At 39.4% G+C, this 17,949-nt stretch overlaps 1 protein-coding gene across 1 annotated transcript in view; it reads left to right on the top strand.

The window, feature by feature from the left end:
* The first annotated feature begins 12,373 nt into the window (after positions 1-12,373).
* Positions 12,374-17,949, top strand: part of pkd1a (polycystic kidney disease 1a) — an 82,896-nt gene continuing 77,320 nt past the window's right edge. Inside the window, 1 exon segment of the mRNA XM_034102530.1 lies at positions 12,374-12,870. Coding sequence (XP_033958421.1) covers positions 12,596-12,870 — 275 coding nt within the window. The 5' untranslated portion in view covers positions 12,374-12,595.

The following is a 17,949-nucleotide window of genomic DNA, read 5'->3' as shown; positions in this document are numbered from 1 at the left end:
TTTTTTAAAAAGGATGCTATATTGGAATAACTTTACTTACTCACTAAGCATCTAGGCAACAATGAAACAGTGGTTTGACCCATTTGATAAGTGTCTTGAATTTAGGTGTGTGCTATGTGCCTTAGATAAAGTAGGCGACTCATAGAAGTCAAGTGTACTGACCACTGTTACTCTCTCCTTGGAATGACAAAGTGTGTGTTTTCATTTTTCTTTCAATGCTCACCATGCGCCATGAGCCAAATACTATATTGTCTTGTATCTTACATTCGAACGGGTTTTTTAACAAGGAGTAATATGCGTAATTACTCACCGGTTTTCGATTTTAATAACACTGACTATCAACATGACACTGCAAACATACAATCCATCTGCTGTCGCACGCGTCAAGCGGGAGTATCGCTGGTATCAGCGGCACGGCTTTTACGCACGTTAGACCTGCCTGGAGCTCGATAATAACGCTTTATTAATTTAGGCGATACTCTTGGTGTTAGTTATGCATAAAGGGTATCTAATCTAAACTTTGCTTAGGTACTTTTACTACCAAAGAAAAGCTACGTTTTTACCTCTCGCATACATTACACAAAGACGAGAACACGTTTACTTTGCCAAGCAGCGCAAAATACTTTTGAGAGTAATCAAAATCAGAAAATCCCCAAACCAAACTCCTCATTGTCCATTTAGTCTCCTGATTCTCCAAAAATATCGATGGTGGATAGCTTGTGTCTCCTAATCGTCCGCTGTCCGTGGTGCTAAGCAGAATGTGTCCGCAGCAGCTCCTTCCTTCTTCTACTTTCTTTCCTCACAGGTCTCTAGAGGGAGAGAGAGGGGGAGGGGGGGGACGTTGATTAAGCCGTCACCCGTCAAAATGTCCTAACGATAACAGCTGTTGGCTCTGTTTGCTTCTGCAATTCATTTCATTTCATTTCAAACCTTTATTTAACCAGATTGGTCCCATTGAGATCATAGATCTATTTTTCAAGGGAGACCTGCAGCATAGGTTCCACATGAAACATAAAACAATAAAGGACATTATACATTATATTTACAGGATACATAGTTATAGACATTTACAAGTGCCCATTGTATCAGCAAGCATTTCATTTAGCCTAGCTTTAAAAACATGCAGAGGAATGAGATTGCTCAGTTTCAATTCTTGCTGAAGATTGTTCCAAGCAAGTGGAGCTGCGCACATAAAAGCTGTCTTACCTAAGACAGTCCTTGCTCTTGGCACATCTAACAAGACTACATCATGTGACCTCAGACAATAGCTGCTTGCAACTCTCTGTGTTATCAGAGAGCAGATATAATACGGGAGTTTACCCAACAAAGCTTTATAGATAAACGTGTACCAATGACTGAGCCTCCGTACAGAGAGTGATGGTAAACCTGCCTTGGTATACAGTGTACAGTGATGTGTAAGCGCTTTACAATTTGTGACAAATCTCAGAGCACTGTGATACGCAGCATCCAATTTGCTCAGGTAATTGGCAGGTGCATTCATATAGACCAGATCACCATAGTCCAGCACAGGTAAAAAGGTCACAGTGACTAGCCTTTTCCTGGCCTCAAGCGAGAAACAGGACTTGTTTCTGAAAAAGAAACCTAGCCTAACCCTCAGTTTTTTAAGCAGGTTATTGACATGACGTTTAAAAGAGAGACAATCATCAAGCCAGATACCAAGGTATTTGTAACATGCAACAACTTCAAGTTTTGTTCCTTGCGTAGTTACAATATCTAAAACAGGCTCTGGTGTCTTTTTAGCTTTTGAAAAGAGCATTACCTTGGTTTTATCCACATTTAAAAGAAGCTTTAATTCAGAGAGCTGAGTCTGAATAGTGTTAAAAACAGCTTGTAATTTAACAACAGCCTCTTTAATGGAGGGACCAGCACAATACATCACAGTATCATCCGCATAAAAATGTAAAGTAGCTTCATCCACATTATCACCTACACTGTTAATATATATGGAGAATAAAAGTGGTCCTAAAACAGAACCTTGTGGTACACCATTAGAAATGTTTAACCATTCAGAAGACAGTCCATCAAAATGAACACATTGGGACCTTTCAGAGAGGTAGTTCACAAACCACCCCACTGCATGGCTGGATATACCAATACTGAGTAGCCTCTGCTTTAAAATGTGATGATCAATGGTGTCAAATGCTTTGGAAAGGTCAATAAACAGAGCTGCACAACTCTGCTTATTATCTAAAATAGTAGTAATGTCATTTACCACTTTCATTGTCGCAGTGATGGTGCTGTGTTTCTTTCTGAAGCCTGACTGATGTTTAGACAGGATGTCATTTATACATAAAAACTCCTTTACTTGTTCACTCACTAAGCGTTCGAGCACCTTAGCCAGAACTGACAATTTAGAGATTGGCCTATAGTTATTTAAAATAGTTGCCTCCCCTCCTTTCAGTAAAGGCAAGACATAAGCAGACTTCCATACTTTTGGAATTGTGTTCGTGCTGAGGGAGAGGTTAAAAAGAGAAGTAAGAGGTGGAGCAATAAAATCTGCAGCTATCTTTAAAAAGAAAGGTTCTACATTGTCCGGGCCAGCCGGTTTCCTAGGATCTAACTTGGATAATGCTTCATGAACAATACCAATAGTTAAAGGAGTAAAACTGAAAGGGTTTTCCAGACCACATTGTTCAGAGTCAAGGATTGGAGCGTTCACAGAAGCAGAAGTACAGTCAGTGACAGAATCAAACAGAGAGCCACAAGACACAAAATACTCATTAAAGCAATTTAGCATAGTAGCCCTGTCTGATATAATGCCAGATGCTGTGGTAAGGCACGGAGGTAGCTCATTTGGGATATCACCAGTGGAAATCGATTTTATGGCTTTTCAACATTTCCTAGGATTATTCAGGTTTTCTGTGGTAACCGACAAATAGTACTTTGATTTAGCACTTTTTATTTGAGATGTGAAGCTATTTCTTAGCTGCCTAAAACGTAGCCATTCTAACTCTGAGCCTGATTTCCTAGCCTTAGCCCAAGCATTATTTCTCTCATGAAGGAGACTAGACAGCTCAGCAGAAAACCAGGGATTGTTTCGTCCCTTCACTCTAAATTTACGCAGAGGTGCATGTCTATCTATAATTTTCATAAAACCAAGATAAAAATAAGACCATGCAGTTTCTACATCAGCACACAAATTGATTCTACCCCAATCAAAATCAAACAGATCATGTAAAAAACCCTGCTCCACAAAGTGTTTTTTGTCTCTCTTTGTGATGATACGTGGTTTAACCTTTTGGACCTTAGTGTCCCTAATTGTGGCTACAACACAGTGGTCACTCACATCATTAGCAAATACTCCCACAGATGAGTATTTATGTGGAACATTTGTTAAAATTAGATCAATTAAGGAGGATTTATTTGGGGACTTAATATTTGGGCGAGTAGGACTGTCTATAATCTGGGTAAAATTCAATGAGGTACACAGGTTTTTAAAATCCTCTGACACAGAAGTTAACCAGTCCCAATTAAAATCACCAAGCAGCACTATTTCCTTGTAGGAAAGTTGTGATAACAGTTTTGCCAATGACGATAAAGAGTCCTTGACAGCCGAAGGGGCCCTGTAGCAGCCCACCACCATGAGCTGTTGACCCTTTGTTACCTCAATATTCACGGCTAAAAATTCTAGCTGTTTACTAACAGATTTGGAAACCATATTAGTTACACAAAACTTATTTTTCACATAAATGGCAACGCCACCACCTTTTTTAGGCCGGTCAGTACGATATACACTGTAACCATTTATGTAAATGTCAGAGGCCAAAATGGATGAATATATTGGTGAAATTCATGCAAAATATGAAATGTACGATGATGCAGTGCTTAACACTTAGACACTACACATAAGGTTAAGATCTTTCTTATAAACAAACAAAAGCGTGATATTTACATTCAGTGACACAGCTTGAACACACATGGAAAAAATAAACAGAACGACTCACAAGAATATTGATTAAAAGCCCTACTTGTGGTCAAAAACTCCACAGGGTTCCTTGAAGAGGCCCTATTTAGCTGATTATAGGGTATACTTTCCTGTAGTGTTATATAGGTTTTCCTGCATGCCTTGGTTGGACTCCTTTGTTTACTTCAGTGACATCACTATGTAACATTATCGCTTCTATTGGCTAGCACTCGAAACACATTGTATGTGATAGACTAAGGGGTGAGAAATCTCTAAGCCGTCAAACATCTTCAGATGAAACAACAGCCGGTTCTTTCCAATCACAAACAATAATATCAGAGAGATCCAACTGAATCTGTGACTCCAGATGCTCATAAACCAAGGCTTTAAAAGCTGATTCTGTGCAATGATTAATTCAGACATGTTATTATGCAGGGTGGATATCTAAGCACCAATACATTTTATATCAAACAATTTATTATTCTACTTCATTCTTCTGGTTATGTTGATGTACTGTTGGGATTTATGCCATTTGAGATAACATTTACACACATATATCTGAGTATGCAGTAGTAATGTTCTAAATTACTTTTGGTTTAAGGATTGTACTGTTGTTGTATACAAATTAAATAAATCATTAGCAGAGACAACTACACTAGCCTTGTTTAGAAACAAATCATGGAGATTGTGTTGGTTGAAATATAATCCCATTCCGACAAACTTTTCACTTAAATGAAAACAGAAAGCACTCCAGCAGCTCATTCATTTCTCTTGGTAAGGTCTCACAGCACTACTACGGTATGTTACCTTAACCAAGGTGAGGAGGAGGAGGTCAGTTAATCGACAACACTGGACTCCCACTGTCACATCATAGAACTGAAACCCTGCCAGGGAGGATTAGTTAAGGCAACAGGTTGCTATCTTGTGTTATCCTGTGTCCATACATGTATGTAAGGCACTTTGATAACGCGTTTGCAGTTGAAAGCTGAGGAAGAGTTCAGTGCTGTTGGTGTGTCTTAGATTTGCTTTGATTGATGGCTCAGGAATATTAAATAACATTTCCAATGCACCCACTCAGTCAGTCCTGGAAACACCCCTTTCAAAACAGGTGAAGGTATTAATTCCCCAACCTCTCTTACAAGATACTGTTACGTAAATCTTAGACCCAGTCAATACTGTGGAGATACACAAGTCAGAATGATCAAACAATAAATGGTGAAACGAACAGAGTTGTCTTCTTGGTTCTTTATTCGAAGCTTCGAAGGCACAGGTCTCACAGAGTGCAGGGTATTCTGGAAGAGTGCGCGCCGAGTGAAAGATGCATACAGGTTATATAGGATCTTGACTGTTCAACAACATTCCGTCAACTACAGGAGGGGCCCTGGCAGGAGAGATAAGCTTTCCAAAGGAACCAAAACTGTCAATCGCTAAAAGATTAAACCAGGAACCTGTTCAGCAAAAGGGAAGTGGGGAAACTTGTCAGCAGCAGATGGAGGGGGTACGAAATGGGGAAATTGACTATAAGACAGGGAAACCAGTGCTGACAGAGGTTTTAAGCAAAAACACATCATTCTAGGAACTGCTGCAATTGATGTGACCATGTAAGGTAAAATATAAAGTCTGCACTACAAGAAGAGTTTAAACTACATATATAAAGTTTGCCACTACAATACAAGGTAAAGAACTCAAACAAACAAGTGAAAAGTGTGCATAATAATCAGTTTATCATTGTCACATATTCCAATTAATATCTGTTGCATTCTATAAATGTATTTTCTGGATTTAAACTGTTTCTTCCTGTCGCACTATTTATTTGTTTTAAGTATGAAAGCAAGCATGTCTCATCATGTGAATCTTTAAATGTTAGTCATTCGAAAAAAGTCAAACAGACTATTTTTTCACGCGCACACGCGCACACACACACACACACACACACACACACACACACACACAATACTGTGGCAGCTAGTCAGATACTTGATGCTCATACGCTTCCATGTTCATTACATTTCTCCTTGACTTGTGTTACCATGTTTTCTTTCTCTTTTTCTTCTCTACGGGGAACATGGTGGCAGAAAGAGGATCCGGCTCCCCCTACCACACACACACACTAACATATACACAGCTAAAACAAACACACACACAGCCTTTAGTACATATCTGAATGTCAGGTGTGTAAAAGAGGGGAAGGTCTATGCCCACCTCCACAGCAATCCCCTGGAGTGAAACTATCACACAACCTGAGGGTTGACCTTACCAGCCTGTCAGAGGACATTAGTGTCCTGTGGGTAGTGCGTATTTGAGAAACATAAAAGAAAAGCGGGCAAACAGGGCTGACCAGAGAGAAAAGGGGAATGAAATTGTCTTTTGAAACACAGAAGGGGGGCAGTTTTACTCTGTGATGTAACATAACCCCAGCGTATTTCTGATTAGAGCTTATGGCAAGTCGAGGAAATCAATGATAACATTGGCCTTGGCTGATTTAAATATCCTGACTTCAATCAATCAATCAATCAATCAATCAATCAATCAATGTTTATTTATATAGCCCAATATCACAAATGTTACATTTGTCTCAGTGGTCTTCACAGTGTGTACAGAATATCAGTATGACAATATGACACCCTCTGTCCTTAGACCCTCACATCGTACAAGGAAAAAAAGGACTTGCATGGAGTTCGCACTTGTGATGCAATATTTGAGCCCCAAAATGCATTGCTGCTTTTTACACTGTCGGTTGACGGATTAAGAAGTGGATGGCTTAAAATAAATGACCGTTTGATTAAATAACTGTGAGTTATGGTAAGATTTCAGAGGGACAGTACAGGAGCTCACATGTAAAATATACTGTAGAAATCATAATAAACAACAAAAATATTTAACAATTGTTGCATTCCCTTTACATTTTACTAGAATATATTATATTGAAATGAAGATAAATAATTGATTTACATTACTAATCTATACACAACTTTAGATCAGCAGTTGCTTGCTAACATTTTGATGTCAGGATATTAAGGCTCTAATATAGAAGGCAGTGTGCAGTACAGGCAGATTATGTATGCAGTGCGTTAACATGCAGTGTGTCAAGATGTCAAGCGCAGCCATCGTGTGAAAGCCCCTTATGAAACAACAACTGTCTGCCTAACTATTACTGCTATTTAAATAGACAGGTGGTGAAAACAGAGGGCAGGTTGAGAACACATTAGACAAAGCTCCTTGACAGAACACACAGGATCTTCCTCATTAAAATGCACTTCAATATGATATCAAGATGGTGTTGCCGTGGCAATAGAAGCCACCGTGTCAACAAAAAAATCTTCTATTTAGCTTGCTTGCTCTCTTTCCTTCTTTCATAAAAAACAAAACGAAGAAAAACACAGGTGAAAAAAGGACCTCTCATACCTCACTTTCCCATTTTGTATATATATGATTTTTGACCTTTGTCATCAACCGTGCTTTGTGTGTTTTGTGTGCTTTGTGTGTTTTGTGTGCTTTGTGTGTTTTGCTTCACATTTCTATCAAGGTGCAGATCTTAAATCTTAATTATTAAATTAACACATTTAAGTGATTGTGCAGCATTGGCAGAGGTATGTGCTCTCTGAGTGCTTCCTGGCTTGGTCTATTTATTTGATATTTCTCATGGCTGGACTTTAGCAGATTGTGTTTCTCCAAATGTGGCTTGTTGCCGCACATTGCAGTTGCTTTTGCTTATTTTCTGTATCTTCACTAATGGGTAGTTACTTTTACAGACACTTATAAGTAAAAGTCAATTAGAGGTTTTACATTTAAAATCCACAAAGACATCAGATGAATGTCTGTGTGGATACAAATATTTCTTTGATTATTTCATATTTCAAAATAACGTTTTCATCCTGTAGCTTTCAAAGGACCAACGTGTAATAATTAGCGGAAATAAAAAGTATTTTCACTCAGTACAGCATACTTGAAAAAATAACCTGTGTTCGATATGTCCAATATTTGGCAACCCACGCCAAAACAATTTAGATTGAGAAATAGCACTTCAGGTGAAAGGAAAAACTGTGTATTTGATTTTGAGTTGAGTTGTATATTAAAGCACATTTTTTTTAATTATAGTTCCAAACTATTTTTTGACTGATTTAAAAGAAAAGTGAAAAATGAATTAAGTCATGTTGTGACCTATATAAATATATGCTTTTTACACAGCGTAATGTAATCTATATTTTACTGGTCTACTTGATATTCAGCAGTCTGATGGCTTGAGGGAAAAAGCTATTACAGAATCTGACTGTTCTGCTCTTAATGCTGTGGAGGGCAGCAGGGAGAACAGAGCATGGTCTCTAAGTCTCTATGGTTCCTCTCACCACGATCTACAGAGGAACCATAGAGAGCGTGCTGACCAGCGGCATCTCCATCTGGTCGGGAGACTGCAACGCCAAAGACTGGAAGTCTCTGCAGAGAGTAGACAGCAGAGAAGATCATCGGAGTTTCTCTCCCTCCCATCAGAGACACCGCTCAGAAACGCTCCCTGATAAAAGCCCAGAACATTTTTAAAGACCCCACTCATCCTCACCATGTTCTGTTCTCCCTGCTGCCCTCCGCAGCATTAAGAGCAAAACAGTCAGATTCTGTAATAGCTTTTTCCCCTAAGCCATCAGACTGCTGAATATCAAGTAGACCAGTAACATATGGATTACATTACGCTGTGTAAAGCGCATATATTTTCTATATAGTATGTCGATTTTATTTATATGTATAGTAAGTATTTATATTTTAAACGCACACTTTATCTTTAATTTGATCAGCACCACGTCACTTTAAAGTAATTATTTATATGTACAATTTTAACAAGTTTTTATATTGTCCTGTTCCTGTAAGCCAGTACGATGACATTTCGTTTTAATAGTACACTCTGTGTCTTGTTGAAATGACAATAAAGTATGTCTAAGTCTAACTGTTATATTGTGTTGTTTGTACTCCATACCATGCAATTTGGACATATATTCTTAAAATCTGGATCTGGATTACATTCAATTTAAGATATTTCTAATATGAATAAAAGCAGCAAATAAAACAGAAAAAGAGAACACTTTAAAACCAAAACGTGAACACGCAGTACATAAAATGTATAAATAGCGTTCATTCTGCTCATCACGATGGATGGATAATGAGGATACATGTTATCCCCAAAGAGAACATGAATTAGATTTGAGGTGGAGGTGATTACAGCCCTTCCAGAGATATTGGAAGAAGTGCTATCATCCTTTTCTCACTCTATCCACTCACTCATTGCTATTAATAGATACACATATGTATCCTGTTATCTAGTTTATGATAAAAGCCTGGAATACAATACATATCATGCAATCCATTCATTGGTCCATTAAATAAAGCACTATACCATGTTGAGGTATACTTTACTTCATGTTCTGCTACTTTTACATCTACTGCTCTACTTTTTAGAAGGAATTAATGTAACTTATCTCCACTTCCTTTATTTGATATATTTTGTAGCAAAGCAGTATTAGATTAACAGTGCAACAATGTAATTAGCAAAATACATTAAATCATTTTATGTTTAAAGATACTCAAACACTTGATTGATTGATTCCAGCATATATATATTGTATATTTTATACATTTACACTGCACATTTCTCTCTCTTAGTAGGAGTCACGATCGCCTCATTTGAACAGTTGCTGGCTTCTTTTTACTGAACCTAACCTGGTTCTTTAAAAAACAAGAAAAAGCGATATGAAAAAAAGGTATGAATGTCATTCAAAACATCTATTATGATCTGTGTTCTTTCACATCCTCATTTCAGCCTTGGATAACAAATCTTCCATTTCCGTATACCACGTGCCTCCAACTCCCTCACTGTCCCCCTCCTCTCCCCCTCTCCCCCTCTCCCCCTCTCCCCCTCTCCCCCTCTCCCCCTCTCTTCCTGTAGCCCTACAATAACACAGACAGAGGCCTCAGTAAGTGCTGTTTTCCTGGCCGGGCTGGAGGACCCTCCCCATAACCAAACAGGAGCCAAGCTCATTTGACCTTCACCCAGCCCAGACTGGACCATTTCATATACGTTGGGATGGAGTCGTTCAGCAGGGGCAGCTACCATCGTCTGTAATGTTCAGACCGAATATCTGCAGGACTAACTGCTTGATATATGGAGTTATATTAGGATAAACTAACTAAGTATACAGGTTTGATGGCCAAAATCCATATCCTGAAGTAAAGAGTATTTTACTTGTATCAATTATTCATCGTAGTATGGGAAATAAATCCATATTTAAAATTAAAAACCTCATCGTTGTTTTCACCAAGCTTGTGCCGCACTTTGTCAGTAAAAGTCATACTTTGGTCCACACGGAAATATCTAAACATATCAGTGACCACCAACTGGCGGCCCGCGGGCCACATCCGGCCCGCCAGACATTCTCATCCGGCCCGCACGACGGGGGTGACTGTGGCGTTGGTGGCATGGGAGCCTGCCTGCAGACCTCCACTCTCAGGACAGTTCCGGTGCAGACCTCCACTCTCAGGACACCTCCACTGTCAGTACAGGAAGTGACGATTCTGACGCGTTTTTTTCCCGCCCACCGAAAGACTCGTTTGATGGAAGTTTTCAAATCACAATGGAGACTCATCACAGAGGTGATTAGTCCGACCACCGTGCACTTTGGGTCGGCCTTGGTCAAGCCCTTTTGACCCCCCCAGCCTGGTTCTCGTAAAAGTTTTTCGCTCAAATGACACCATGGAGGAATGTAACGGGAGTTGACAGGGGACTCTGCCCGCCTCACGAGTGCCTATTTTCGGACACTTTTTTTCACTTTTCCCCGGTTTTATTATTTTTTTGGCTATTTCACCCGGTTTCTACCGGGGACATTGCCCGGTCTCGGGTGTTCCCCCACGGCCTGTGTTTAACCCTTTTATTTCCTTGGACAACATGTTGTGTTTTAGGATTTTATATTTAGCTAGGGACGTTATTTTAAATCTAGCGTAGATCCCGAAGTTTCCAAAAATATTTGTATACATGATGATTAAATCGAGCAGCATTAAAAAGAAAAACATATTTTCCCCTTTAATACTTATTATTTCAACAATCTTAAACTTGTGTCTCAAGCATGAAGTCTGCAGTGAAATACTGCCAGTGAGGATAAGAGAGCATGAGAGTTGTTATGGGGCTCTTCCTCTCCTTGTACAGAGCACCATATGCCTGCAGGGAGGATGGCTCGGCCACAGGAAACACCTCCAACACATGCCCTCTACTGCTACAGGAAACACAGAGAGACATGGAAGTGCACATGTTCCTAAAAAAAGAAGTTTTGCAAATGTAATTTCATAATGAAATCACAGAAGAGTGGTTTTATGGACACAAATCTTCACATCTCAGTGAGTTAGGGTTAGGCAGTCATATCACTCGAGATGAAGGAGGAATACAGAGTGGCTACATCAAGGTACTAAAAAAGTCATGTATTTTTGGACTTGCATTTTATTCATTTTTGCAAAAATTATTTCAGAATGAATCTATGCATGATGGAGACTAACTTGAGGGGGTACAACTTCATCATCCCACCTGCAGCTCTTCTTCTGCAGAGATAATGAAATACCGACCTTCATGATGCACTGAGCTAATGCTGCTTTGACCAGTGTAAACTCATTTATTGATTCAACTGTATTTGAATTGATTGAATCTGCGCTTGGCTCAACTTAATGCTGAGTTTTTATTGGTACTGCATGCCCAGAGACTGACTTTTATTTCTTAAGAAACATGAAGAGAGATCTGCCAGCTGAAAAACATCCAAAGAACTTCTGAGGACAGCAAAGAAAAAACAGAAAACTCTAAAAAAATATTACAAAGTGCTGTTGTTAATTGGACTGTGAATATTCCCAGATATGATATCTGGTTACTGTAGAAAAGAGGAAAAATCCACATTTCAAGATTCAAGATTCAAAGGTTTTAATGTCATATGCACATAAGCTACAGTAATGGCAATGAAAATCGTCTGACCTGAGCTCCTCCAACAATGCATTATAGAATACAACTATACAAATGGACGATGTGCAGCCTCTGTCACAACTAAAAACACACAACAGTCTAAATAATTTATAAATGCCATTGTCACAACATTTATATTGCATTTACAATTTTCAAAATAAATGTTGACAAAAAGGCTGGTTTTGTCACTAGCAGGTTAAAACAATAATGACCACGATAATAGAAAGAAGACTACATCATTTTCAATACAACAATTATTAATGTATGTGTTTTATTTAGACTTTTGTAATTGTTTCTACTTTATAAGTTGTGTTCAATGCAATGAGTATAATTTGGCTTCTACATTGAGAAAGTAATGAGGGAATGGAGCAGGGTGCAGCGGGGGCTCATGGTACTGCATCGAGTGGAAGGAGGAGGAGAGAGGAAGTTCTCCAAAACTTTTTTTCCCCTGAAAGGATTGTGGAAAAGCTCCGTTAGATTTTTAGAAGAAGGGGGATCCGACCATAAGAAGTGAAGAAAACGCAGTGGAGCTAACGGTGTCTAAAAGTGAATCCCTTCTTCGCGTGTTGTCCCCTCTCACATGAGAGCCGTGAACAGGGACGCGTGTGTTTGCCTTTGTTTTGAGTATTTTGTTCCTTCCCAGACTGAGAGGACTTACACCATCAGAGGCGATGAGATGTGAGTGAGCTATGCCTTGTGGAAATGGACAGACTTTAACCAAGCGAAAACATGGCGTCTGCGTCCCGGGGCTTAGCTTCTTCTCCAGTCTGCTTGTGGTGCTCTGCTGCCTGGGGGCATGGGGCTCCGGGCCTGCGGGGGACGGCGGCCGGAGCTGCAGCCCCTGTCCCGTCAACTGCAGCTGCACGCCGGCGGGGCCCCTGCCGTCCTGCGCCGTCAACTGCTCCCACCTCGGGCTGGAGAGGGCCCCGGCAGCGGTGGACTTCCCGCCGGACACCACCGTGCTGTAAGTGCAGAGATGGGGGGGGGGGGGGTATATTACAGGGATGTACGACGTGGTATATTGAACATGGAAAGCAAGTCATAAGCTACTTTGTTTATAATGTTTGCAACTATATTTGAATTTATTTGACAACTAAATTATTTTTTTCTGTGTAAGGATGCTTGTTGTGTGCCATACAGTGACAGTAGCTAGGGGTCACAGGCTATTTGACCATGTTTTTGTTTACGCCACATCACACCATAGGCCTACTACTAAAGGATTTAAATTAATTGTATTTGTGCTTTTGTTTTGGTTGTTGTCATGCGTGAAGCCAAAAATAATTGGTCGATTATTGATTGGTTAATCGACCAACATATCTTCACCTCCTTTGATAATCGATTTGTCATTCAAGTAATTAGAAGCAAAAATGTGAGACATTTAGCTGGTCTCACTTGTTTTCTGTTTTCTGTATTGTGTATCATCTTTGTGTTTTGGGTTGCATTTTTGGCGCTTTTCTGACAAATTTAATAATTGGCAGGTTGGAGAATACTAAAAGGAATCATTTGTTGGAGCCGGAGCCGCCAGATTCACTCTGACAGATGTTGTGGTTGGATGATTGAACTATTCACCATTGCTGGTTGTTAAAAAAAAAAAAAGACAAAGAAATATATTAATAATATTTCAAGAAAAACATGCAACATTTGATACACAGAACTAGTATAATTTGAAAGAAGTAGCACTTGCTATGTTTAAAGGTGACTTTTTTTGGTGTGACGCAGGCTTCTATTGAAGGCCCTACCTCTTGTGACACTGTGTGTGTGTCTCAGTGTGTGTCTCTAGTAGGTAGTATACATGGAGTTGGTCACCAGAGAAGTGAACTTGGTGTTTGTGGTGCAGCTCAGACTTCAGCCTCTGGTGCTGCTGCAGCGAGAACATTCTGTTCTGCGCCGACTCAAGACACATGCTATCAATTATTTATTTCCCCTCACACTTCCTTCTCATATTTAAGATATGTACCCTTTATACCAGGGATGTAGTCAATGTACAGGAACATCTTCAAGAGGCTTTAGAAAAAAAAACATATGATTATATGTTTTTTTTTCTAAAGCCTCTTGAAGATGTTCCTGTACATTGACTACATTAACTACATATCATTTAAATTAGTTTTTGGAGTGAAGTGTAAACTGAAAATCTTCACATCTAATGGCAGCGTGCATACGTGTGCTTATTTTGAATGGATTTAAAACTTTCCCTTAATGGTGTCTTCAATAGCGCTTGACATTTACTGTTAGTATTTGCATAATAGAGAGGTAGAGTGCTCTGTTAGGTGCCACGTAATGAGAGGCAGACCCTTCTGCAAGATCTGTCTCTAATCATGTCAGACTATATCGGAGTGCTAATTGCTTTGGTCTATGTAAACCACCTTCATCTTATACCAGCAGAGGCCATATGTGTAGGTGACTGACTGTGAACATTACTCTCTTCGCTAATTTGGCCCCTTGACTGCTGCTCACCTCCCTACAGTGCAGGAGCATGGAATTCAAATCAGATCTTCTCATTAGCTCAGATGTCATGGCTGATCATGGCAGAGGGATATGATTTGTATTTTATAATGCTTTAGACAGTCCTTGGTCTGTGTAAGATATTCAATAATTATTTATAGAAAAAAAGGTATTTTTCTCTCAGGGACTTGTCGAGTTACTTGCCATAATCCGAGGCAGAGAATCATTCTCTCAAAATAACAGAAAGGTAACTACAGTTTCTATACATTCATTTTCTAAGCTGATAAAAACAGCACATTCAAGCCACTTTGCTAAGAATGTATCGCTATCAATGTCACATAATTAACTTTAGAAAAAACTGAATGAGACAAGAGTTGAAATATGTGCAAGAACCTGAAAAAAAGTGAGGTATTATATGTATAGCCCCTATTCTTTAGGAATTGAATTGGAAACCTTGGAGCAGTAAACAAACCGTGGATTTGCACTTGGTTGATTTTCATTTACTCGTCAACAAAGAAGAGGCTATAAATGATAATGATATGATAATAGTAAAAAAACTGTGTGCGCTCGTTAGGGCTGTGCATCTTCACTGGTCTCACGATTCGATTCGATTACGATTATCCTGTCAACGATTCGATTCGGTTCGATATCACGGTGCATCACGATTCATACCAATGCGTTGCATCCTCAATTTTCTATATTACTGCACATGGCTTATTTTTCATCAATGCATACATGCAGTAAATACATATGAACTCTCTTTTTATTATTTAGAAAGTGCTTCAGAAATCAATAACATAAATGTCTTGACATTAATAAACCAAAATAAATGAATTGTATAGGTCTAGCCTCCGTGTGTGAAGTTGTTCCATCCTCAAAAACAAAAAGCTAATGCTTCTGCAGTCTAGCTAGCTGCAGCTTATAGCCACGGTCTTCTGTTAAGAAAGGACACTGAATGTCCTGAATGTGGCATCACACACAGGACTTGAGTCTGAACACAGCAGACAACAGGAGTATTTACAACAGCATATAACAACTAAAATACTGCATGTGGGTGCAAATTTACATTCTCTGTCTTACTGTTACATAAATCCCATGAATGTATGAGATTAAATTAGCTTCATTATATCTCAGTGATTAAGTGAATAATAAAGTTTCTATCGGGTCACTATCAGCCTGTCACTCATTATTTTCAGGGAGGGGCGGGGCTTGGAGGAACGGAGAGGAGACGGTGATCGCGGAAGCTTTTTTCCTCCTGCCTTCACAAACTTTACACACGTATATATCGTCTGAAAATTGCTAGAGGACATTCATACTTTGCAATCCAAGACTTAATTAAATCCACCAAAAACCTGACATGATTGTAACGCGATTATTTTTGAAAAACATAAATCCCTGTCTGTGTCTCTGAGCCGCAGCGACACGGAGTGATTCAGAGCGGGTCCTTCTGCTGTGGGTTCTGGACTGGTGTTCTTGTGTTGGTGGATAAAGCAGACTGCTCCGTGTTCAGTGTTGCTGTGCCGCTGTCACGTCTGTTTCCTGATCTCTGCGTCACCGACCGATTTGATATTAAAGTGACAGAAAAAACGTTATAGTAAAGCCGCGGCCGGAAAATCAGGAAGCAACGTTACTACTCTATAACCGATTATCTTCCGTCACTGCATCGAGACCGAATCGTCCACGTCCGCATCGCAATGCATCGTAGAAACGATTATTTTCAACACCCCTAGCGCTCGTGCGTGCAGGCCTGTGCAACCTTTTTCATCCACACTGAGCTACTCCTGCTTTCATTCACAATGTCAGTATATCAAAGGTGGGGTAGGTAATTTTGGAGAAACCAGCTCGAGTGCACAAGAATTTGAAAATACTGCCACTTCCTTGCAGAGCCCCTCCTCCAACACACACAAAGGCGCACATGACCAATGAGGGCACGAGATAAGTTTGTGCACAGATGGAAGGCTGACAGGCAGGTAGGCCATCCAGTTACTTTAGCCGGGCCGGCTCAGATGATTGATCGTGCAGTTTTTACAATACTACGGCTTCCACAGATGACATTTTCTTATGGATTTGTTGTCAAAGCACTTCAGATATTCATTGCTATCGGGATGTTAAGAGCTTTCCATGGAATATAACAAAAAGTGTATCTCGAGCCGGTTTCTCATACTTACCTACCCCACCTTTAAATGAGAATTTGACTACAAAACACATTTGCTGAAATAGTTTTATTTTGATTGATTAATATATTGATCGCCTAATTGTTTCTTGTCTTTTGTAGATACGTGATCAAGAAAAAGAGCATCAATTTGTAGACTCTTCAGTTAGTTAATGGATTTGGTAAACAGTACTATCTTTTAAGAGAATGATTCAAATATTTTGTTGATGGTCTCTATGGTGATAAATGGACAATATGACACCATCCTGATGAAGGCCAGGTAATGAATAAAGCTTGGTGTGCTTCTGTGACGTGTTTAATCTTTAATGGACTTGCGTTGATGACTCACGCTGGTCAGCACATAAGTTAAAGTATTAGACAGAGGCTACCACTTGACCAATTATAGAAGTACTGTACATTCAACTAGTCCATTCACATGTTGATATGTCACAAACCCAGAACACTACTAACCAAAACAGCGTTTTTCTTTCAGTGAGAAGCAACATGTTTCTGATCTGTCAAATTCAAGGTTGGACATTAATAAATAACTGAAGTCCTCTGTGCCCCTACCTTTCCCCAAATTAAAACAAATTAGACACACGCCTTGTAAAAAGGAGAAAGAAAATACATGATAAAGAGTGTATTTGAAGGAAAGTGTTCCCATTACACACCAGTCCATCTGTTCAGCCCACACACATCAAAATCTCTTAACACTTCATAGAGACAGTTTATGCAGCTCTGAAGTCACTTCTGGGAAATGATTGTGGATTACACTCTGATTTTTAAAGTCTCTATAGCCTTCGTTTAGTATGCAGATTGCTGTAACACAATCAGCTGTGTCTGACCTGGGACAATATGCAAAGAAAGTAAATAAGAAATTCAGTCTTGTGTGTCTGAACGCACTCTGTTTATTAAAACTGATCAGTTTACAATGATAGACGAGATTTGGTTGTAACTCATTTTTATACATTTAATTGGCAACAAGTAAATAAATGGATTGCTAAGTATTTCGAGCTTCGATTTTAATGCTGTTATTTTCTCTTAAAGGCTTGTTCACCTTGGTCAATAGCTTTCTCGTTAGTGTAGGATACGCCACTGATGATATTGGACTTCTTATATCTGCTGAATAATGTGACCTTTTGTACTGCACATACAGTACAGCACCTTCCATATCAAGGTCAGTTCAATCAGTTCTAATACAAAATAATCCAGAGGCCATGTCAGAGATGAAGGATGTCATCCAATGCAAGTTCACTTTTTAAATTACAGTACAAGCTGAGAAGAACATACAAACATAAGGGCAACGAGACATCCACACATTCTTTGCAATATCTGGTAAAAAAACATGTAGGAGGAAGTCTTGAGTTCACTGAACAAAAGATGTGCTATATTTGTTTGGCTTAAGCTGTCTTGAGTCTGCCAACAGTCTTGCTGTACATTAAGTTACTG

This window comes from Pseudochaenichthys georgianus, chromosome 1, assembly GCF_902827115.2.
Source record: "Pseudochaenichthys georgianus chromosome 1, fPseGeo1.2, whole genome shotgun sequence".
NCBI classification, from domain to species: domain Eukaryota; kingdom Metazoa; phylum Chordata; class Actinopteri; order Perciformes; family Channichthyidae; genus Pseudochaenichthys; species Pseudochaenichthys georgianus.
Note: the sequence above shows the minus strand (reverse complement) of the source record. Positions and strands in the feature narration are given on the sequence as shown.